Consider the following 24,260-nt stretch of genomic DNA (forward strand, 5'->3'; position numbering starts at 1 on the left):
GCTGTGCACAGGAAGTCTATGTGCTATCGGAAAGACTTTGAATGCTTTTGCCATAAAGAATGGTCAAATTTTGTCAAGTTGAGATAGATTACGCTGATAGACACCTAACCAGAGACTGAGTGTTGTAATGATATCAAAGATGCTTCACTTTAGTATTAGTTCAATTAAGTGTAATTTATTTCACTTTAAACAATATTTTTGCTCAAGGTAACCTGACATGCCAGACTGCCATTAGATAGGATAGATTTCACATTTATCTGGGAAACCTCTCATATAAAGTGCTTGGGAAAAGCAGGAATTCTCAGAGGGTGATTGGACGAACATTCTGTCACATTCAATATGGGCCAATTGGGCGAGATGAAGGTGGTAGATGTGTGCAGCTCTAGAGCTAACCAGAACTATACAGACTAGCCCTGCAGTAGTGTCTGAATGCTGAAGCCTATCTGGAGAAGTGCAAAAACGTCCTCTCTGCTAAGAGAAGCTTTTAGTGTGGCTCTTTGCTCTTGTTTCAATAGAGAAATGTAGTCGAGGTCTGATTAAACTGCTGCTTTTCTACAGCTACATCCAAGCCAGTCACCACCCTAGCGGGAGCCATCATGCACTCCTGCTTAAAGCACAACTCAACCCCATCTGCAAGGATTGCAAACTAAGGCAGGTCAGAGGAACAGCAAAAACATCTTTTCCATCATGAAAGTGCACTCAAAGTGCTGTTCTTTGCTCTGGTATCAATAAAGATTTATCTGCCCAGTGTAGTTCCGCTACACTATAGCTATATCCAAGCTAACTGCTACACTGACAGCAGTCATTGTTATCGGCTTCAAGTACAGCCAAACCCCACCCAAAGCTACTCCATTATTCTCCTCAAACGCTGATAGCCTGAACTGTTTCCAGTTAGGAACAATCATTTAGAGGGGAGCTTTGCAGGATGGATCCGCCTGATGACAGACACGGAGTCTGGCCAGTTCATCTGCTATGCACGGTCACACTCAAGGAGCATTTGGTTTTGTTTTTGTTGCTCAGAAAAACAGAGATAAAAACACAGATGGCAACAATATGTGTTAGCTAAATAATACAAAACAAGACCTATAACAAACACTTATATAAAGTAGACCAACAAACACAAAATCTAAGGAGCATTTAGTAATCTGATTGAAAAGGGAGTGAATGATTTTGAATGGCATTTTATATATATATATATATATATATATATATATATATATATATATATATATATATATACATACAGGGAAAACATAACAAAGTCCTGATGGTAACAGAGAAACTCAGACTTAGAAAGGCTCTGCTGGTTACAAAATAATTAAAATCTCTCTGTTTCTCAACAATAATCTTAAAAACTGATTTCAACAATACTGTTCTGTTTATTTCTGTCCTTCACTGAGAGGCTGTGTGCATATTCATGCAACCAGTTTGTTTTACTTTCTATCAGTTCCTCTTAAAAGATTTAGTTTGTTTTACAATTGAACTGTTAATGTAATACATTACATTAAAGGTGGATAAAGTAAATATCTAGGCCTCATTTTTTTATACCCCCAAAACTGTTTTTGTTTTGTAGCTGGTGTTCTGACTTTTAAGAGGCAAATCTTTCTGCTTTGATGTAACTTAAAATCTTTTCAAATCCATCCAGAGCAGCTCATGAGGTTTCGGCCTTTATATAATTTGTTCCAAGTAAGGAGAGCAGGAAGCTCCTCCTTCTCCCAGTTCACGTCTGACCTTTGGAAAGGCAATGAGTAAAGATCTTGTGACTGAAGATGATGAGTACAATTCTGTTTGATGAAGGTCAGAAGGTATGAAGGAAGTAGACCTAAAAGCAGAGACCAGACAGCAGACAGTTGTCGTTCTGTACGGCAGTTGTGGGGTTTCTGATCTCGTTGGCCCTGAAAATCAATTGTTTTATATCATGTAACATGTTATAATGAATGACAATCAAGGCTTCCTGACGGAAAGTCTACAAGCAGGTCAAAATGGCGACACATGCTTTCAAGTTAAATTCTATTCATGTCTGATTCCTACGTTCAAGTCAGTGAAGTTGGCCAATGAGCGCACAGTGTGCCCTGCATGTGCAAAATTTACAAGCATAAACAACCAAATGATGACGCCAAATAAGAATTAAGTTAATGCTTCAAGATGGAACTTCTGCCTTTATCATGCCTTAATCAGGTGACTATGGCTCAGTAGGTAGTGGGTCATCCTGCATTTAGAAGGGCATGTGACTGCTCCTGCAGTCAATTATAACTACAATAATAGCTTGGACATTTTGAGGTAGGGTGTTCCAGAGGTTGGGGGCTGTAGTCCTCAAGGCTCTGTTTCCATAGGAACCAAGTTTGGTGGTGGGAACAGTGTCTGAGGACAGGAGGCTCCAGGTCAGTGTGTATGGGTCAAGAAGGTCAGAGAGGTACTGAGGGCCAAGGGCATGGAGGCATTGACATCCAGGTTTAAATTTCTTGCAGACAGTTGACCATAGAGTAGGGGGAAGGCTAAGCGGATGGTGTGGTGTGTAGATAGAGCTGTGTGTAGGGATGGAAGCTGAGACCATGTTTGCGGGAGATGTGTCCAAGAGGGAGCATATAAACCATGAAAAGAAGAGGTCCAAGGACACAGCCTTGAGGCATACCTTGGTTTACAGGGGTTGGGTGAGAGCAGGACTTGCCAATGCTGACAAAATGTTTTCTGTCAGAGAAGTAGGACTGAAACCAGGAGAGGGCTGCCCCAGTAATGCCTGGGTGGATGGATAAGGAGGATAGTGTGGGAGATTGTGTCAAAGGCTGCAGAGAGGTCCAGGAGAATGAGTAGCAAATGTCAATGTGACCTTGGGAAAGACATTTGACCCCAGTTTGCTCCCACTGCCTCATCAATGGTGTGTAAATGGGTATGGATGTGTATGAATGGGATTAAGTAATACTGATGGCCAGTTCTCCATCCTCTGCCATCAGGGTGTGAATGGGTAGGTGTGACATGAGGTTTAAAAGCACTTTGAGAGTTAGATGACTAGAAAGGCGCTATACAAGCTCAAGTCCATTTACTAAGTGCAAGTCTACATGTAAACAAAGATAGCCATCACACATGTGCATACAGCATAATGTGATAAGTAGGCTCTTTAAACCACAGTCCAAACAACCCGTCTCTTTCAGGGTTAAAAAAAAAGCCATGGTTTGATTCTGAAACAAAAACTAGTTTCATCTTTACACCTGCTGCTGAATGTGAGGAGTGAAAGAGAGAGATGCAACTATCAAAATACCAGTATATCAGTAGTTTCTGTTAGCAGAGGCCCAGCACCACCTGTGCACCCATGAGTCAGGGGAATATGAGCTGCCATCTGAGTGGGCTGGGTAGATATGCACAAGTGCACACAATCACCCTCACATCCAGAGACTCACTTCTTTAAAAGTACACCCAGTCCCCAACTCTCTATCAGCTGGTTTCTAGAGTCTGCTGCAGAAGGCATGTCTCAAGTGTCTTTCTTTTATTGCACACACTCACTGATGCAAACAAATGCTTGCGTATAAAAAGGCGAAGAAGGGGAATGTGCAACTGTCATGTTTCACTTGAACATTCCTGAGCAGAGCTGCTGCAGATGAGGTGAGCTGAGAGGAGGAATAAAGCCTGACTCGGCAGTCGGCTGTGGTATGTGGGTAGGTCCGAGCCAGAGTGTGTGTTTAGGGCTGGGAGAGAGGAGGGAGGGAGGAGGGCGTGAGCTGGAATAAAACAAAAGATTGAAAAGGTGGCGAGCAGAGAAGGTGAGATGGAAAAAAGCATTCAAGTGTGCCGTCATGAGGTCTGAAACCACTGCTGCTGCAGCGTGTGATGATGTTTGTGTGACAGTGAGTGTTTGGCTGCACTTAAATGACTGTATGTGTCTAAGAGAGATGTCCGCTGTCACAGTGATGTGCTTCTGTCCTGCCCCTTGCGGTGATGGCCGCTGTGTCTCACAGATGTCTGTCTCTATCAGCAGACAGTTCTACAGGTTAATGAGAGGTGGAAACTGCTTCAGTGGAACGGACAGATGACTCCGACATTTAAGATCATCATAAACATTAGAAATAGATTTATAAGTACAAAGGCCACTTTATTAGGTACATTTTGCTAGCCTGCAACAATACTCAAGAAAAATATGCTTTTAAAGTACACTACATGGACTAAAGTATTCGGCCACCTGGCCGATCTTCCTCCTGGAAAACAGGTAGTTGACTAACATTTTTGGTTGCAGTTCAGTTTGATAAAATTAACACTGCCCTACACCACTACACCACCACCAGCAGCCTGAAGTGCTAACACAAGGCAGGATACATTCATGCTCTTGCGATGTTTACACCAAATTCTGGCTCTACCATCTTCGACCAACAGGATTCAGTTACATTGTTTCTGTTTTCTTAGTAATATCTCGTTTTAAAAGGAGATGGAGGTGTTTAAAAAATAATGTCCTGATTCTACTGAGGAAAGTGGGAGTCAACTTTTGCAATCTAGCAGCAATCGACACTCTGAAAGTTAGGTTTCTATAAGTGCTGACTGTGGCACTAAATCTTCACACAACTTTTCTAAACCAAGACTTGAATAAATAAAAAGGGACATTAACAGAATGAAAATTATTCAGGCCTGTACCCTTGAAGAACGGAAGGTTCTTTTTTTCCTTAAGTGAACCTTTTTTGCAGTTTCTCCTCTCATTTTAAAACTTATTCTGAGCTCTAAATTGGAGTGCTGCATTGGGAGAAGAATAAAAATCTTGTTGGTGCGAGTGGTTGTTCCGTTTGGTCCCAGATAGCTAGTACTTATTAAGATGGAATTATTCATGAAATAAAAGAAAAGATTAGACTTGGTTTTAACAACACAATGACATAGCTGGTTAGGCCAAAGATGGATGAATTATTTTCCATGTTGCAACAAACTGATATAAAAATGGGCTCAAATCTGGCATGAGACAAAACACATGCTTTATCATCCCGATAAAAGCAAGCTGTCCTTCAATAAAGCACTTCTACCTGTACATGTTAAACAGCACGTTACAAGGATATGTGTCCTACTTTGCTGTTAGACATTCACTCATTAAATGTTCTTGCACATGTGCATAAATATTTCGAGTATGGTTTACAAAAGGGTTGTGTGGCTTTGAACCTTCTAAAATGGTGCAAACGAGTCAAAAAGATACAATCTCATTGACAAACCATACTCATTAAAAGGTTAAATGCACTCCTAACTATGCTGCAGAGCAGGTAGCATCTCATGGACTCGACATTTATCATGCAAAAGTACAAAAAGTGGCTCCAAGACAAATGTAGGAAAATGTAGGTTTGCAAGTTGGAGAGTGTGCAGGGGTTTATTTGAAGGCTTGCAAGGACACAGTACTCTCTTATGCCCCTTTCTCATGAAATAAATGTGTGAAATATTAAATCAAACAACAAATTGTTAAGATATTGGATACGATGTGTAGGCAGCAAAGATGGGGGGAAGGGATAAAAACATTACTTTGTGTCTCTTTGGATCACTATCAGAGTTTTCTTTCTCTAATACAACAGTAGAAGATTGTTTTTGTCTTCTTTTATGCAAAGCAACCTCTGATTCTTGCACTAATTAACAGTTTGTTGCCATTCTTATTTTAAGCACTTTAGAAATAAAGTATTCGACTCGTATTCTCAGTAGGGAAATGATGTTTCCTCCAATGACAAGCTGTGACTAAATGTTCATAATGGAAAAACTAAAGTACAATCAGCTGCTTTAATTGAAGCTAATCTCTGTCTCTGTAACACAGAGCTGACGCTCTCTGCAGCTGCCTCCACTTTAAGAGGATTTTGTGCATCGTCATCTTCCTCCACACGCCTCATCATCACCCGACATAAGTCCCCCATCTCTCTCTATTCTGCTATGTTACATAAAGAGGGTTTGTCACTGGGTGAAATCATGTGGTTTAGCACTGACATGCCCCCTCCAAGGAAAAAACAACTGCAGTCTGGCACATAAAAAAACAGCATGAAAAGGCAGAGTTAGCCAGCAGCTCGTACAGTCTGAGGCCGGGAACAACGTGTTCCATGACCCAGGGCAGGAGAGACGGAGAGAGGAAGGGAGGGAGAGAGGGATGGAAAGAGAGAGGGGAAAAAAGTGAGAAAAGGTGGGAAAGCAGCATGAATGAGTGCCATACACAGAGTTATAGAGAGGATATACGATATGTTGAGGCAGACATAAAGCTGCAGTTGTTTGAACTCTGACAGAAAGTTAAAAACCATGCAAAAAGTCAGACAGAGTTAACAGATAGTGATGAATTTTTGACCCATGTATGACACAGATGAACCCATCTATGGCCCACATTTAGCCTGAAATCTTTACACTGAACCAGGATGACTAAACTCATGTTGAACCTTGATCTTGATGTGTGTCTTTCACATGCATGAGTCAGTATATTGACATGCAATTCGAAAAAAATCAAATTATTTTCTGTCTGACTTAGACTGGACTTTTTACAATACGTTGATGAAAATTAAAATGTACTAAATAAATCTTTGAAGTCGAGGTAACACTCTTTGAAAATGCAGCTGGAAACTGATTTACTCTTGCATGTATGAACCTCAATCAAACCTTTATTAAACAAAAAGGTTCTGCATTTATTCTGCCATTTCCACAACAGACTTTGAACTTGGAATCTATGAGAATAATATGCAGGATAGCTGCCTGCCTTCGATTTCATCAACTACTTAGAAATGTACCCTGCATGTTAAGATATGTTGGCTTTATCAAATTGTTGTCTTCTATATGTTCACTAGATTTCAAAATGTTAAAGAACATTTTCAATAAACTTAGCAGAAAAAAGTTAGGAAAATTGCATTTGGTAGATTTGTTTTTTGTAACAATGATTTTTGGCAATAAATCTAATACCTTTTATTTCCTGTTATTTCCTTTTAAGTGGTGCCACATCTGTAAGGAGCATGCGCTGTGGGATGAGCAGCAGAGTTGAGTATGTGGAGTATGTGGGCTGTACCCATGCAAAATCTTCTCTGACATAGCCAAGCAGCTTATTTTGCTGTAGCTATTGACTGTTGTTTTTAGCTTCTGGTTACCCCAAGTGCCAAAAATCTTCATTTTTGCTGTAGACTGAAAACATTTTGGTTTGACACAAAAAGATGACATGGGACAAGAGATCAACATTTCAGCTTTCATTTCCAGGTGTTTACATCTGGATTGGACAACTAAGGAGATAGCTTTATTTGTAACGGAACACCAAATTTCTAGGTGAGCAAAAGTATTGGAACAGAGAGACTTTAAATAGATTAAAGTGAGAAAGACTTGACATTTAGTTAGGTGATGCTTTTCCAGGCTTTCACTGCAGCCTCTTTCAGTTGTTGTTTGTTTTGGGGGGTTTCTCCCTTCAGTCTCCTCTTTAGCAGGTTAAGTGCTCTACAGGGTTTAAGCCTGGAGACTGACTTGACCAGTCTAAAACCTTCCACTTCTTGCCCCTGATGAACTCCTTTGTTATTTTGGTAGAGTTTTTTGGGTCTTTATCTTGCTGCATGATGAAGGATCTCCCACTCAGTTTGATTGCATCTTTCCTTAAATTGGCAAACAAAATGTTTCTGTAGACTTCTGACTTCATTTCTGCTACCATCATGTGTTACATCATTAATGTAGATTAATAATCCCCTCTGAGAAGAAGACATGCAAGCCCAAGCCATGGCATTACCTCCACTGTGTTTCACAGATGAGCTTGTATGTTTGGGATCATGAGCAGATCCTTTCTTTCTCCAAACTTTAGCTTTTCCATCACTTTGGTAAAGGTTCATCTTTGTCTCATCGGTCCAAAAAACTTTGTTCAGAAGGTTGGAGGGTGGTCTCTGTACTTTTTGGCAAGTTCCAGCCTGGCCTTCCTGTTCTTCTTGCTAAAGAGTGGTTTGTATCTTCTGGTGTAGCCTCTGTACTTTAGTTCATGAAGTTTTCTGTGAACAGTAGATGGTGATACCTTCACTCCTGTCCTCTAGAGGTTGTTGCTGATGTCACTAACAGTTGTTTTAGGGCCTCTCTTCACAGCTCTCACAATGTTTCTGTCATCAGCTGATGCTGTTTTCCTTGGTCTACCCATTCAAAATCTGTTACTTAATACACTAGTGGTTTCTTCCTTCTTTAGCACATTCCAAATGGTTGTAGTGGCTATAACCAATGTTTGTGCAATGGCTCTGATGGATTTCCCATCTTCTCTCAGCTTCACAATTGCTTGTTTTTGACTCATAGACAGCTCTCTGGTTGGTTACACCACTAACTATAAATGCAGTCTCCAAAGGCAAAACTCAAATCTGAAACTTAGCGCGAAAATACAGTGCTATTTACTGTTTGAATAATCAATGTCATTGGACTCACCTGGGCAGCACAACACACCTGTCAGTCATATGTTCCAATACTTTTGCTCACATGAAAAATGGGTGGGTTTAAAAAAGAGTGCTATCTTCAAAGTGAGTCATTGGATCCAGATGTAAATACCTGGAAATAAAAACTGAAATGTTAAACTCTTGTCTCATATTCATTTTCTGACGTCAAATCAGAATGTTTTTAGTCTACAGCAAAAATAAAGGACTTGGGCCCGCCGTCCCAATACTTTTGGAGGGGACTGTATGTCTGCTCGAAGAATCAACATGACGCATTTGACTGATCAGGATAGGGCCTGTGAGATAGGGAAACTTCAAGCTGGTATTCTGCAATACCAAGTTGCTGAATTATCTAAACTGAGCCCTAGTACCATCTCCAAACTGAAAGCCAAGTTCCATATAACATAGGATGGCAGAGACTGGCCATGAAGTGGCCGTCCAAGAAGACAATACCCGAAGAAGACTGTATCCTCACCTTGTAAGCAGTTAGGAACTGTAGGGTCACCTTTAAGGATTTGCACTCAAGGGTTACAGGATGATGTAACTGGCAGCTCTCTGCCCAGAGTATCCAGAACCAGTCATGAACCATCAGGCGCATTTGGGCTTGTGTCAGAAAGATGTGCACTGAAAAAAGCAAGCAGGTGTGGAGATGACGCGGAGAACCTTATGCTGATTGCTGCACAGATGGAGTAACATCTTTTGGTGGAGGCAGTGTGATGGAGTGGGGCGTCATTTCCCTAACTGGAAAAACAAGGCTTGTCATCATAAGAGGCAATCCCAATGCAGAGATGCAGATGAGACTTCTTCAACCTGTGGCAATCCCATATCTACACAGTCTGGGACTGAACTCTATCCTCCAAGATGAAAACACACGCCACTGAGGCTCCTGTTTATTAAATAAAAATATTGTTAAATTGCCAATATGTCTTGTTTCTTCAAACTTCAATCATCCAATCCACCAAACATCAAACAAGAGTCAATGGCAGAATAAGCTCTTTGGCATTGGCAGAGAAGATTTGGCAAATTTTTTATGGGTGAAACCAACATACTAAGCTCTGCTGCCCATCCCATGAATGCACGTTTCTTACAAATGTGGCTCTGTTTAAAGGGTAATAAGTATTTCCTCTATAATCTTTAATTACTGGTATACATTCATTTTTTTGTACAAAAATACAAACATCATTTGTTATTGTTTCTGTTAAACTTTAAAGCATCTACAGCATTTCTAAATGCAAACTGAAAATTTAGTGAAATATACCTGAACAGCTTATACATATTCAGTTCATTACTGGAAAAAAGTAGCTCATATTGCTTTTATTCTTTGTTCAGCTAATTAAATGAAGCATTTATATTCCATTTTAGCGTAACTATCTAAATCTTGGGGGGCAGAAGGCTTGTTGATTGAGCTACGCCCCATACGCACAGGCATCCTGGTTTTGGGTCTGGCCTGTACCTCCTTTTTTGCAGGTCTTTCCCTGCTGTCTCATCCCTGTTTCTGACTATTCACTATCGTCATCTGTCTAAAGAGGCATAGAAAAGCCCCCAAAAAGATCTTGAAAAATGGGAACTTTAATAGATATGTTATAAGTATTGCTTTACCTCTGCCCTTTGGCAGTGAGAATAACTTCAAACCCTCTTGATGGTCAGAGTCCCTGGTATAAAGTGTGTACGAAATTTAAAGAGGTGCAAAAATTTCCTAGTTTTCACAGTTTGGTATTCAACCTATTAGCTGCTGGTTCAATGGGTCAGCTGAAAAGGGGCATATCGCCATCTACTGTAGCGGAGGTTAAACTTGATTTCAGCATGCAAATGCACTGACTCTGGTTGGGGGTTGATTTACTCGTGCACAACTTAATCAGACCCAAACGTGCCAAGGCATTCTGAGCATGCTCCAGATTTTCTGTGCCCAGCTTTGACATGGAAATCTAACAGTAGAAATGTGCAGAGGTAGGCAAGGAAGAAATCAAGATGAATAAACCCTATGGTGAGTGCTAGAGCCATTTTGGACTGTGCTGTATCTGATGCAAGCAGAAACTTTTCATCACTGACATATCACAGTTGTGTCTTTGGATCTGATCCTGTCCACTCTGTCACTAATTCGTACACAAACATGTTTCCACTGCTGTATCAGAGTCCCACATCGCTCTCCTGTTCTCTCCATGACCTCATCAGCTCAAAGTTGTGTTCACTTCGCTGAAATCCAACCCGAGACAAGCCGATACACTCAGCTAGCACAGTTGGAGAGAGTGTGTGCGTTTCTCTCTGGCTTTAATAGTGACATTTAAATCCAGGCTTATCTTTTCAGACATGTGTCCACAGATTTATTCCACGCAGACGAGGGCACGGAGAGAAAATGACCGAGAAATGAAGTGGCCAAACACTGTCATAGAAACACGAGAGATGGAGGAAGGAAAGGAAACGATGCTCGCTCCAAATGTCTGAAGAAAATTTTATGTGAAAGCATGTATGAAGCAGACGCTCTGTGTTTAATATGTGTCCCACGAGAAGAAGGAGAGGGAGAACTAAATCTACAGAACGCTGTAACTCTGTCACATAACATAAACACACAGACAGCTCACTGTGGCTTATCCTGGGAGGGGAGAGAAAACAGAGAAAAGGAGAGGGACAAATAAAAGATGAAACTAAGAGTAGGGCCTAAAAAAGACAATGAAAACAAAAAAGATGATGTTGACCAAAAAGGCAAGTTAAGGTTGAGGACAAAAGAGATTAAGCGCCCTTTCACACAATGACCAAGCAAATTAGAATGCTGTATATCCAACACTGCTAGTGACAACTGCTTTAACAGAGTAATAGCAATAAATGGCTAAATGCTTCATAATTCCTCATGTTTTATTACAGAGGCAGGACTAATCACATGATGAAAACAGTCTAATCTTAACCCGAGCTTCTAAATCTTTTACTGTAAATACATGACAACTTTTGCACACTTAACCTGATGTGATAGCATTCTAAACTCTAATCATATAATCGTAAAAGAAAATTCGAGTCTCTCTGTGTTCATGTCTTTAACTTTACATGTAGTTTTAAGTTTTATTTCTCTACTTCTGGGTTGTGACAAGCTGCTACTGAGAACACCACTTCTCCTGTGAGTGAGCGTGGACACTCACAATAAAAGCACTAGAGAACAACTTTGACTTTATTGTGAAGAACTTGGTATTAGTAGTGTGTTTAGCATTGACTTTCTGTAACTTAGTTTTAGCAGAGGTACCAGTGAGTGTATGGAGCAACCGCGTTGATACCAAGGATGCCACACTCTCTTGCTTAGTGATCAGTTTAAACACATCTATGAACAGTCATTTAATATGCTATTATACAAATCACTGCAGCGCTGGACTTGACAAACTGAGTTGATCCATTGCAGCACACAGCTTGTTTTAAAGCTCTCTCCAGAACACACATCTTACTTTATTACTCTACTTTACCTCAACACAACAGACACAAGCTGTTGATGATTGGCTTGTTACCTGGCTGCTCTTTAATGTTGGGGGAAACGTGCTGATAAGTGAACTCAGACTGAGCTGTTGTCTGTCACATATCACTCTGCTATGCTAACTATTAGTTGCCTATACTTCATATGCTCCATCAAAACACAGAACATGCATTTACAGTAATATAGTGATGACAGTGCTGCAAAAATCTATTCTGTGGCAGAATTTTACCAGTGGCAATACTGATACTGATTTACTGCCCACCATGGCAACCAGAGGAAGGACAAGAGCAACAGGTAAAACATTACACTAGGAAAAGAAACATTCAGAAGACAAAGAAGTTGTAAAAACTGATGATAAAAAGAAAGAAGAAGCCAAATACAAAAGAGATAACATGAAAATGTTGAATTAAGAAGAGGAAGTGAATGCTACTTTATTCTTTACTAATGTATACCACTATCAAACAGATGATGAGGAAGAGGACGAAGAACAGAAATGAAGATGAGAAGTGGAAAGGAGAAGAGGAGGGAGATGCTCTGCAGGACGGATGCAGGGGGACACAAACATCTGCTCTCCTAAAACTAACACAGGCCTCGAGGCTTTGGAGCATTTTGGAGAGAAGTCAGTGATCGGGCAGAGGACGAGGAAATCAGGCAGAACTAATGATCCCAATTAGAAGAAGTCACTCACTGGATGTAATCCCAACACAGGAGGAGGGAGAGAGGACAGAAAATGAGGTCTGATGATAATCACACTGCGACTCCTGCAGAGCCTGCTATTCACAGTAAAGACTGTTTGCATGTAAGTTTTGGTACACTGTGTTTTATTAGAGCGGATAATGACTGGCTGCCACGTGAAGAAAATTTTTACTTTTAACCTTTTAAAGCCTTCAAACATGTCTGACATGCTGTTGCTGCAGTGTGACGTGAGCATTAACATTTGTACGATTTATAGCTCCCAGCAGTCAAACTGCAGCGTCATCTCCTCCTCCTCCTCCTCCTCCTCCTCCTCCTTTCCACAATCACGGGCAGAAATAGCTCACAACATTTCAGGCTTTTTGCCCACAGTGGTGTCTGATGCTCGGAGAGTGTCTGTGCAGCTGTGACCAAAGTTTGTCTGTCACCATTTTATGAGTGAGGAGTGAGACTATCATGAAGGCTGTGTTAGAGATGTATGGAGTTTTTGTTCAGGACAACCCTAGTCTCATTTTAAGGCAGCACAAACAAACTTTACTCTGTTATTTTGTGTGCCCAGCTGGGAAAGAATATTCAGTTCAAATTAAACCTTTATTTATTCTCAAAAGAACACTGAGGTTCCCTTAATTTCCAATGTTGTCAAGGTTGCAAGCACATTAGAACAAGCAGGGAAAAACTACAGTCAAATATAATCAGTTAAAACCCGTAGAAAACAGTCAAAACAATAACAATTGGAAACAAAGTGACTAGAAACCAAGGTCCTAAACTCTGCAGGAGAGGGTAGGACTTCAATGTTTAGAGTTCGTTGGAGGGTGTTTCATGAGCTTGGGGCATCAAAGGAAAATGAAGTTTTACCCAGCTCAGTGCAAGCTCGAGGACCTTTAAGAACTAACCAATCAATATTCATTCACACTTAAGAAATCAAATTGGATGATATTGTGACTTCCTCTTGGTTAAAAATCCACACTAAAAGTCTTTCCCTGTCCTTACACTGGCTATTCACGAGGCAGTTTTATATCTGAACTGATATATGTAGCCGGGTAAACTAGAGACCGTTTAAAATACTGTTTCAATAACCTAAATGTTAGATTCTAATCATTATCACTCTAAGAGCTGCTGCTCCTCATTGAGGTAGCACTGTCCCTTTAAGAGCCAAGCAGGGCTAGACCCGCGAGAGCACGGAGTTCTCATGAGACTTTAGATGCACGCAGGAGACGTAAACAGAATGACCGTGAAAAGTTGGACTTCTGAGGTGTGTATATTGTCCATGTAGAAGAGAAATATAGCTGTAAACATTAATGTAATCCAAAGATATGCGTCATTATCGGTAGATGAAGTATTGCTAACGTTTGCACAGCAAGGCTGATGAGTGATGATTCTGTTATCCTGACGATTTTTGTAGATTGAGAAAGTGTGTGTGTCATGGCTGCCGCACTAAGGGAAAAGACTGAGCAGCAGGGCAGCGTGAGTGGTCAGTTCTAACTTTTTTTGGTAGAAGTCAAAGAAAACTGAGTTATATACTAACTTTGCCACAATATGTGCATTTTTGCGTACTTTTGCCTGATTTAGAGGGGAGATATGTCGAGTTGTTCCAGAGGTGTGTGTCTTTGAGTGCAGACTACACATTGCGGTGAAAGCGAGTTCTTTTTTCTGTTAAATGTATTTTCTCCTCATGTAAAATTGTTCGTACTGTTAAAGGAGTATTTGCACAATTTTGTTCATTAATGCACTGTGAAGTTACATTAAAATAATGCACTTTTGTGAGGTTACTGAGAAAACTGTGAGTTTGGTGGCTCAGGAAATGTATTAATGCAAATTATATTTTTGCTTTCTTTGTCTAGAAGTGAGCCACTACTGTTGTCTATTTACAGTTACTGTCTATTAATTACTGTTCACAGTTACTGTCTATTTAGCGTTGTCTATTCATTAGTGTTGTCTATCAACTACTGTTGTCAGTCAAGATTCAGATTAAAAGCTTTAAGAATTTATTTTGAAAGAGAAATGCAAGATAACTGTGCCATACAGTGACTACTGTGAAATCCTACAGTTCTCAATTCAAAAATTTAACGCTGTTCTTATGTAAGTACAGTCGGGAATAAAGACCCACATAAAAATGTATTTAGTGTGTTCCTGTCTCTTATTGACCCGGTCACATATAAAAAAATGAAAGAGCCCAGACATTTTAATCCACCAAAAGACCACATGATGATCCGGCCAGACTAAAAGACCACACATCTTCTTTTAGTAGAAAGGACTTGAGATTCCACAGGCATGAGATTTCAGAGAAATGCACATTATCAAACATGACTTCATGACTTTTACATGAGCTGTAAAAGTATGCTGCATCGGGCTACTTCATCAACCAGATTACCTATAACTTTTAGTTCCAGGGACTTCTCTTGAAGCAATTAAATAGTTCTTGGGGCCCATTTTTTTGTCTGCATTTCCAGTGGGGCTTAAATTCCTGGGAAGGTTATGCATATCAGGCATCCTGACACGGCCAGGTCTAAGGAAGTCATGGTAAATCCCTACCATGACTCTGACCTGTATGAACCTTCACTTAAAATGGTTTAGAAGTCGAGGATCTACTGTTCAATAGATCGAATGGAGTTGTCGGATTCATAGCAGAAGCTGTATTTATAGTGTTAATGATAGTTAGATTTTTGAGATTTACACTTTTTTGTTTCTACTTGAATGTATTGTGAATTCAAGTTTGGCTTGGTTGGTGTAGCAGGCGCCCATGTACAAGGACTAAAGTCCTTATTGCACTAGTTGTAGGACTGATTCCTGATCCCAGCCCTGGTACTTGTCTTCCCTCACTCTCTCTTCCCAGGTTTCCTGTCTCTCTTCAGCCGTCCAATCAAGAAAAGGAAAATAATCTCATAAAGGATGTATTGTAATGAACAGTCTGAGTAAGGACTGACACAGTCTCTATGATCTATTATGTCTTACCTTATTAAATGTCTTGTGTAAATTTACTGTCTTCAAGGTTATCTAAAACTAGAACCAAACACAGCTGGACTTAACTAATGTTGATGGAGATGTTTCATCACTCTGAAAAGCTTTAGCTCTAAAAACTGGTTAGAGCCAAAAATAAATGTTTGTCAGCTATTAAAATGCAAATGAGCTGGGTGAAAATGAGATGTGAAACCATTCAGCAATACAGCCTCCGCCCCCATACTTGAGCTTTTGGAAAGTACTGCCCCCCAAGCAGGGACTCTTCAGTGCCGCTTCTACCACAGAACTCAATTTAGAACCTGATTCCTACAGACTTCCTCAAAAGGCCTCTAGTTCCCGGGGAAAGTTCCTGCAGTCAAAAAGCCACTTTGGACTGTTTTAGGTTTTCCATCAGAGGCAGTCCAAAATGTAAATGTCAAATATGTTTGACAAAGATCTCTCAGGCATCGGTGCCCAACCTGGGGTCTGAGATCCCCTTAGGGGGTGCCAAAGATCTCAGGGGGCTTTGTCTGCTCTGAGATTGTCCAAGTTACATTTGACCATAATAACTAAAATTGTGGTAAACACTAAATAGTTGACACCTTTGGTGAGAAAATGTGGAAGGACCTGTTTTTATGTGGGTTTTTTTAATAAAAAAAAAAAAATTATGTTAATTTTAGACACCAATGCATCCCTTTTTTGTATGGGTGCTTGGGAGGTCTTGGCTTTTCTCAGATACAAGTGAGAGGCCGGGGAGAGAGGGCTCCAAGTAAAAAAGCTGCTCTAGGGTTTAAAGAGAATGGTCCAAAAAAGAGAAAATACCCAGTTGAGGCTTTTCAGCTATGACTTTTGGCTGCGCTGATCCAAACCAAGCCGTGCTGATTTACTTTTCCACCAACAGTTTGGCTGTGCTGAGCCGTGCTTAGAATGGTTCTGCTGTGGAGCAGGGCCCAAGCGAGCTAGCCCAACCTCCAAGTGTGCTGTGGTTACCTTAAAGCAGTTTGCTGGTTGCAACTTGCATCCTACTCTTTAACAGTGGTGGTCTAATGTCAGCATTCACAGTGCAGCTAAAACATGTCAAACCAAGTAGAGCCAAGTCACTCGATGTAATGGAAAAGCCCAAAGTGAGTGTCAGTTCTCTGGGCCAAAATGTCTTGTTGAAGGTAGACAAGAATAACCAGACTGGTTTGAGCTGATAGAAGAGCAACAATAACCTAGATAACCAAACGATAAAACCAAAGTATGCAGAGGATCATCTTACAAAGCACATGACGTTAAACCTTGAAACAGATGGGCTACAGCAGCAGCAGGCCACACATGGTGCCACTCCTGTCAGCTAAGAACAGGAAACTGAGGCTACAATTCAAACAGGCTCACTAAAACATAATGCCTGGTCTGATGAGTCTGGATTTCTGCTGTGACATTCAAATGGTAGGGTTAGAATTTGGTGGAAACAACATGAAGACATGGATCCATCATTGTATCAGTGGTTCAGGCTAGTTGTGGTGATTCAAGGGTGTAGGGGATATTATCCTGGTACATACTGGGCCCCTTAGTGTAAGTTGAACATCATTTGAACACCACAGCCAAAAAAACTGAATACTGTTTCTGACTAGCTAGGTGTTCCTAATAAAGTGGCCAATGCATGTAAACACAAACCGTTTTTATGGCTTTGGCTTAAACAATATAAAAGCTACCAGTAACCTTGAGATTTTCAGAAAGACTTAATCACCTTTCTGTCTATTCAGATGCTCAGTTTGCCCTCTAGCATATCATTTTTTCCATGTCTGTATGCCTGTATGTATTGGTTGCTGCCATGTGATTGGCTGATTAGATGTTTGCCTTAATGGGAACTTGAGCAGGTGTCCCTAATGAAGAGGCAAATAAGAGTGGTATGTCAACATAATCTTTAAAGGCAAAAGGTTTCCAGGTGGATCATCCATGATCAGATTCTTCAGAGAAATATGAAACAGAAAATGTAGGTAAAATGATTTAAGCTGTAAACACATAGGAGCACAGAGAACAGTTAGGTAATCCCTGTTCCTACTTCCACTCCAAGAACAAAATAAGTTTGTTCCCTCTGAGCCACAAAATGAGTCACCGCTGAATTAAAAACACTTTAAGAACTGTACGGACAAATTTTAATATGAAGCAGGGCGGAAAGTGACGACTAACTTCCATTCAGTCAGGTTTGGACGGGCGTTTAACGCGACGAGAGGACGGTGACCTTCTGATGCTAATCCAACATCTGTAACTCACACAGTCACAGATGTGCACTTGCTCTCAACCCTGAAGCCATTAGAGCTCCGTGAGCGGGCATCTGCCCAAAGCTTGCATGTCAGTTAATATGGAGAGTGTGTCATAAACAGAATATTTTAGAGCAGAGGACAGGAGGATGAATTTTACGTAGATCTCTCCTCCTTCATGTCTCCTCCCCTTACATGGCCGCCATAAGCTCATTCATTCCCCTAAAAGGACGCTGCATTTTTCCTCCCGGTGCTGGATATTAGAGCCGAGCCTGTTCAAAATAATCCGTCCGAAAAAATGAGAGTGGGGGAGAAACTGGCAGAGATTTTCACAGGTCCTCCAGACGCAGCGTATTACCATCTGCCTGTGGAATGATAGTTATTTCCAGAGCGTCTTTAATAGCTCTCCTAATATGACACACAGCAGCTCCCAGTCCAGAGCAGCGAGGTGGAGGCTCTCTGATCACCTGCCTGAAGGAGACAAACATTCACACTCCTCAGAACCTCACAGGAACAAACAGCTCTGGGGTCATAACTCCTGCTGGGCAGTTATGGAGTCGTATATCCCGAGTGTGTCTTTCTGAGAGATGACCACAGGGGGCAGCGCAGATAAACAGACTCCATCATGCTCGCCCTGCGTGAGCCATGAGTTCTAGGTAACCTGATTCTTTAGCCAGCTCTGAAATAACAATGCCCCTGAGGTGTTTTTTATTGGTGCATGATGGGAAAGTGAAGATGATGCTCTGAGAAAGTGTTGTTACCTTTAGGGGGGAAGTAGGACTTGCTCTCAGCTTTGTGGGGCCAGTCGACCACCAGGTGTCCATAACGTCGGAAACTGTTGGTGATCTCATCTAAAAACAAGAAAAAGACACACACACGTCACTTAATGACTTTAAAAGTACCAATGCACAAACTGTGAAAATCAGGACAGATATGGATGGTTAAATAACTATTTTGCAGTATTTTATTGTCACTTCAGTGTCTGTTTCTCAAATGAAGCATGGAATTTGATACATTTCATTTGTTTCTAATTGTCCAGCCTCTTCACATGTCTTGCACACTGCTTGTCTCAGATAGGCTGTAAAATTCTAACCTTGCCACCAGTTTCCTTTTCCTTTTCTTTCTTTGTTGTTTAGCCATCCAGCTGTCAGTTTAGGCCAATATTGTGACTGTAATATCCCAGAAGCGCTTGGAGAGATTCCCTTTTAAACTTTACATGAATGTCCACTCTGACTCAACATAAACTGTTTTGGAGGTCAGGCCAAAGGTCAAGAATATTTGGCCTTATATGGTTGTTTTCACTGACTGGTCTGGATCACTTTGGTATGACACCATACACGTTTATTTGCATTTCCATTATCAAAATTTGGAAAGGGTCCCAAATAACTGACCTACACCTTCTGATTATTTTGGCACCCTTCCATCGGTGTGTTAAGCTTACCTATCCATCCCAAAAGGGGAGGAGCCACAAACACAACAGAGGGTTTGCACTGACGTCACTTTCAGCATATGACACGACTGCTCAGCTGGGCTACAAAACACAGCTGTCTGCTCTATGAGGAGAGGGTGAAAACAGAAGAAGACCAGACTGATATCTTCTTAAATTAGGAATATCTGGACTTGACAGAGATCAATGCTGTTTCCTGGACTGTGGACATTGATATGTGGCCAAAAATTGGTTTTCCTGGCATTTATTTGGACCTGATTTCATGTATACAAAGCAGAGCCTGAAGGCACATATTAGCCTGGTTCATCAGTGATGGATGTGAAACTGAATCAGTGATGAAGTTTTGTTATCATGAAGCTTTAGATTGTGTTTCTACATAATGTAGAGATTCATCTACTTCTTTTTACTTTAAGTAATTTGTAAAAAGATTACTATGTGTTGTTAAATCTGCTTGCAAAACTCCAAGCTGTAGCCTATTTACATCCTACTTTAGTCCATTGTTAATGTGAAAAATTATCATGGCATCAGATGTGTTCACTCCATGAAACATTCACTGAAATAACGTCAGTATTTAACCAAAAAGAAATCATGTTAATTAACAAAGGCTATTTTATTTAATCTGGGATAAATATTGATGGATTTGAAAGCTTTTATAGTCCTTCCCTATAATACCAGCCATGTTAATCAGAGATTGTGGAACTATTACAGCTATAAAACATAATCCATTGTCATTAAGTGCCTTGTCCCCTTTGATACAATTCAATCGTAAGTTTGATCAGCTGAAATTTAAGGTCTTCATTTTCCTTCAAGGTAAGAGGAAGGAGTATAGAGTTGAGTTCAGATTATATTCATCCTTAACCAAATGCTTGTGCTTTATCTTTTGTCTTTGTCAACGTATGGTTTCATGTATGACTATCCATCAGCTGAGGGTCTGTACTGACCGGGGTGAACATCCTTAAGATGTAGTTATTAAAATGATGGCACTTTACAGCTGAAAGTAAGCTGTTTCCTGTTTACTCCCAGATTTCTGTCACCACTTCATCCTGTCTGCCACTCATGGTGCTTTCAGGCAGACATGGTTCTGGTTCTGGCAAGTGGCTCTGGCTCCGTTCTGGAGTCTCAGAACCTTGGTGCTTTCTGGTGTACCACAACCAAACATTCTGTATCCTCATCAGACCACTTTTTCTCCATTTTCCACTCATCTTCATAACCTAGAATATTGCATGCCCCCTGATGATGTCATGGTTTGCAAGGAAAAATCAACTATTTTTCGGTTCCGCTGGCCGGTTAAAAATTAGGTTCTGAAACCAAAACCGGCACGAGGCCTTGCTGGTCTGAAAAGCCAATCAGTGGCGAGAACAGTGGAGATTTGCCACCCTGTGACATCACATGCATAGCCCCTACAGTCCACCCACCAAGTGAGGGTACGGGTGTCTGTAGAAACGCAAACTATTTGAAGTTTACTGTACCGAGCCATACCAAACCATATTCAATCAAACTGAACCACCTGGTGGAAACACGGCTATCTTGATCCCTTGCCAGTGAACATTATACTTCAAAAATGCTCCAAGGGGCATTCTTCTGTCTTTGCACCAATGTCCACTCTGGTCACATACAGTTGGCCTCATGTTCAACCCTTACTTGTGAACACTACTTGTTTTGAAGGTTTTTCTTCAAACTGCAAAAACGTCCACTCTGACACAAAAATGTTCTGATTAGGTCTGAAAGGCAAAAGGTCAAGGGCATTTTGCCTCATGTTTATAGTAGACTTTGAACATAATATCTCAAAACACCTTAAAGAATTTCCTCCAAACTTTGCACCAATGTTCACTTCAACTCAAGGATTAAAAGGTTAGATTTTGAATGTCAAAGATTAAGGTCATTTGGCCTCATGTTAATTCCCTGCTTTGTGCAAGGATACCTGACAAATTCTTTGAGGGATATTTTTCAGACTTTGCAAAAAATGTCATCTCTGACTCAGAGATGACCTGATTAGATTTTGGAGGCTGTCGGTCAAAGTTCATTTCATTTATCATCATGATCTTTCCTTTCTTGTGAAAGTGATATCTCAATAATGCATTGATGGATTTTAATTTTAATAAGAATTCCCTTCAGGTTTAGACGCATTTAAGTCATTTTTAACCATAAAATTTTTGTCTAGTCTTAGATGAGGAAAACTCAAAAACTCTACTTTAACTGATAAAAAATATACTAATGAAAATACTGACACACTAAACATCCAACTGTCCAATTTTTTTAGTCATTGATTAGCACATTAAATTAACACTGAATGGACTTTGTGATGCTGCTGTTGTTTCTTCCTGTCTAGAGCTTGTCTAGTGCTTGTGTTGTACTTACTCTCAGATGTACGTTGCTTTAACTAAAGCGTAGGTTGCAGGCATTAAATCTATGCAGCAACGTCAGTCTATTTAACAGATACACTGACATTGCGGCATACACATTATTTGTCTTTAGGTCCATTTGTCAGCCAGGCTGATATCCTTAATTTGAAGAACAATGCGTGGTTGGTCCTGTAACATGCATTAGCAAGGATTTATGCAGAGTCACAGTCTGGGCTCTGACAGGCACTGCTTCTATTTTCTGCCATGTTTCTGCTGCAGTTTGTAGACCCTGCATTAAACAGGAACACATCCAAAGTGCACTGAGAAGAGTGGAGCAGTGGAAACTCATTTATTTTCAGCAGGGGCACATGTGATTCAGCTCAGCAGTACATCCGAGACTGGGGTGATCTGTAAAAGTCATGTTTTTCATTAGCATGATGTACACTTGGACATTTTATTTACCCTTGATTTTCCTTTATATTTTTTGTTTGACATATTTCTTATAAAATGGAAGCAGTGCAACATTTGGTCCGTATCTGATAAAATGGACACACAGAAAGAGTAAAGACAGAGAGCCCGATATCTGTTTCAAGCGTCGAGCATTAAAGGAGCCTTTAAAAAGTTGGGTGTGTACTGACTCATGTTCAAATCTTGAGTTACTGTCTTGCTGGAAAATAAATCTTCTCTCAAGCCACACTTCTCTTGCAAGCTGAATAAGAATGTACTTTTGAATAGGATTTTCCTAGATTCATTTTGCCCTCTACCTTCACAAGCCTTCCAGGGCGGCTTCCGAGAAGCACCCCAACAGCTTGATGCTGCCACCATCACGCTTCACAGTGGGGATGGTGTGTTTGTGGTGTTTATTGCTTTGTCTGATGGCCAAAAAGCACCAAAGAACTTTTTTCCACTTGACCATGAAGTCTCCCTCATGCCTTTCGGTGAATTTTAGCTGAGAATTAATCTGAGCTTTCTTCAGCAGTGGCTTTGCCACTCTCCCTCTGACTGGTGAAGCTTGTAACTCCTTCAGAGTAGTCATAGGTGTCTTCGTGGCCTTCCTCACTAATCTTCTTGCATGCTCACTCAGTCTGTGAGGACAGTCTAATCTAGGCAGATTTACACATGTGCAATATTCCTTCAATTCCTTGATAATGGATTTAACTGAACTCTGGGGGATTTTCAGTGCCTTGGAATGTTTTTTGTATCTATCCCCTGACTTATACTTTTTAATAACCTTTTCTCTGAGTTGCTCTCTGGAGTGTTCTTTTGTCCTTGTGGTGTAATGGTAGCCAGGGATACTGATTAACCAGCGACCAGACCTTTCAGACACAGGTGTATTTATACTACAATCACTTGAAACACGTTCACTGCAATCAGATGATCCCCATTTCACTGATTGTGAGACTACTAGAAGTAGTTGGCTGGCCCTCTGTTGAATTAGGTCAGTCACTTTAAAGGGAATGAATAATTATGCAGTATTATTCAACATTACGTATTTTTAATTGACGTCACTTTGACTTTAAAGACATGTTTTGTTTGTTTGTTTTGTCAAAAAAAGCCAAATTATACTGATCATGATTGACTTATGAAATCAATAACATCCAAGGGGATGAATAATTTTTATAGGCATTGTTTATAGAGATGATAGACAACGAAAGGCAGTCAGCATTTTTAATTCTAAAGCTAAAAACTGAAAAATAACCCCGTTAGTCAAGCCTAGTTCAGCACAAAGACTGTTAACATGCATCAGTCTAAGTTTTAGTCCCAATCAAAGACAAAAAGGTCACACTGGAAGATTCTAGTTGTTGGTTATCTACATAAAAAATGCCAACTTTGAGTGAACTTCTCTTTTCCCAATGTTACCTTCATCTATGTCAGGGGGGAGGCCTCCCACAAACACTTTCCTGGAGTAGCGCTCCATCCTCTCTCCGTTCTGGCAGCGGGTCGGCGAGTTCAGGCCCGGAGTCAGGGAGGGGTCACCGTGGCCGTCGTCGAGGAAACCATCTTCAAATGGAAACAGACAGGAACGACCTGTGAGGAGAGGAAGAGAATATGAGGAGGGACAGACAAGAGGAGGGGAGGACGGGGAAAAGTAAACAAAGAGGAAAGAAAAAAAAATGAATCATCTGGAAACACCGACAGTAGTAGAATTAGTTTGCATACTGAAATCACTGCCCTGACCTTAAAGACGACATGATACATGACCTTTTCCCCCGAACACATAACCATGTTTAGTAAAAACAACAGACACAGGAACTACAATTGAATGCATTGCAACTACAATAGTTACTTAAATACTTGAAGGGAAAAAAGAACAACAATGTGGCAAGAAGTAGGTGGATTCCCATGAACAAAAAGGATTTCCAGAGCACAAATTTCTAAGTTTAATCTTGATCATAAGCATCTAGATGTTGAAATTTTAATACTTCGCTATCCAGGATCAGCTGATCCTTCTTACGTTTGTGTTGGATTTTCTAAGCAACATTTGAATGGATCATAGTGATCCAGATATGATGTAAATCTCTCAAAATGATCAAATACCAGATTACTATAGCTCATAAAGGCCAGGGACAACCTTTCACAATTGAGTTTATTTCCTACGTCAAGAACAAGAATTAAAGTAGTGGGCACAATTAAACTTCTGCTTTACATTATAAAGAAAAGTTAGTCAGACTTCATTTGTACCTAGATTTGTATCATGTCACAATACCAAATATCTCGTGGTAGTACAAATTTAAAATGGATTGTACCTTTAAAATGCATGTTTAAGGAATACAACTTCCTTCTCCC

General features: G+C 40.5%; 1 protein-coding gene across 6 annotated transcripts in view; it reads right to left on the reverse strand.

The window, feature by feature from the left end:
• The window catches only part of cpeb3 (cytoplasmic polyadenylation element binding protein 3), a 105,975-nt gene that overhangs the window by 12,413 nt on the left and 69,302 nt on the right, over positions 1-24,260 (reverse strand). For all 6 annotated transcript variants that reach the window (XM_041790182.1, XM_041790181.1, XM_041790180.1 and 3 more), the window contains 2 exons: positions 23,334-23,501; positions 18,446-18,535 (listed from right to left, as the gene is read on the reverse strand). In XM_041790182.1, the coding sequence (XP_041646116.1) occupies positions 18,446-18,535; positions 23,334-23,501 (258 nt within the window). The remainder of the gene's footprint in view (positions 1-18,445; positions 18,536-23,333; positions 23,502-24,260) is intronic.

This window comes from Cheilinus undulatus, linkage group 6 (genome assembly GCF_018320785.1).
Source record: "Cheilinus undulatus linkage group 6, ASM1832078v1, whole genome shotgun sequence".
Lineage (NCBI taxonomy): Eukaryota > Metazoa > Chordata > Actinopteri > Labriformes > Labridae > Cheilinus > Cheilinus undulatus.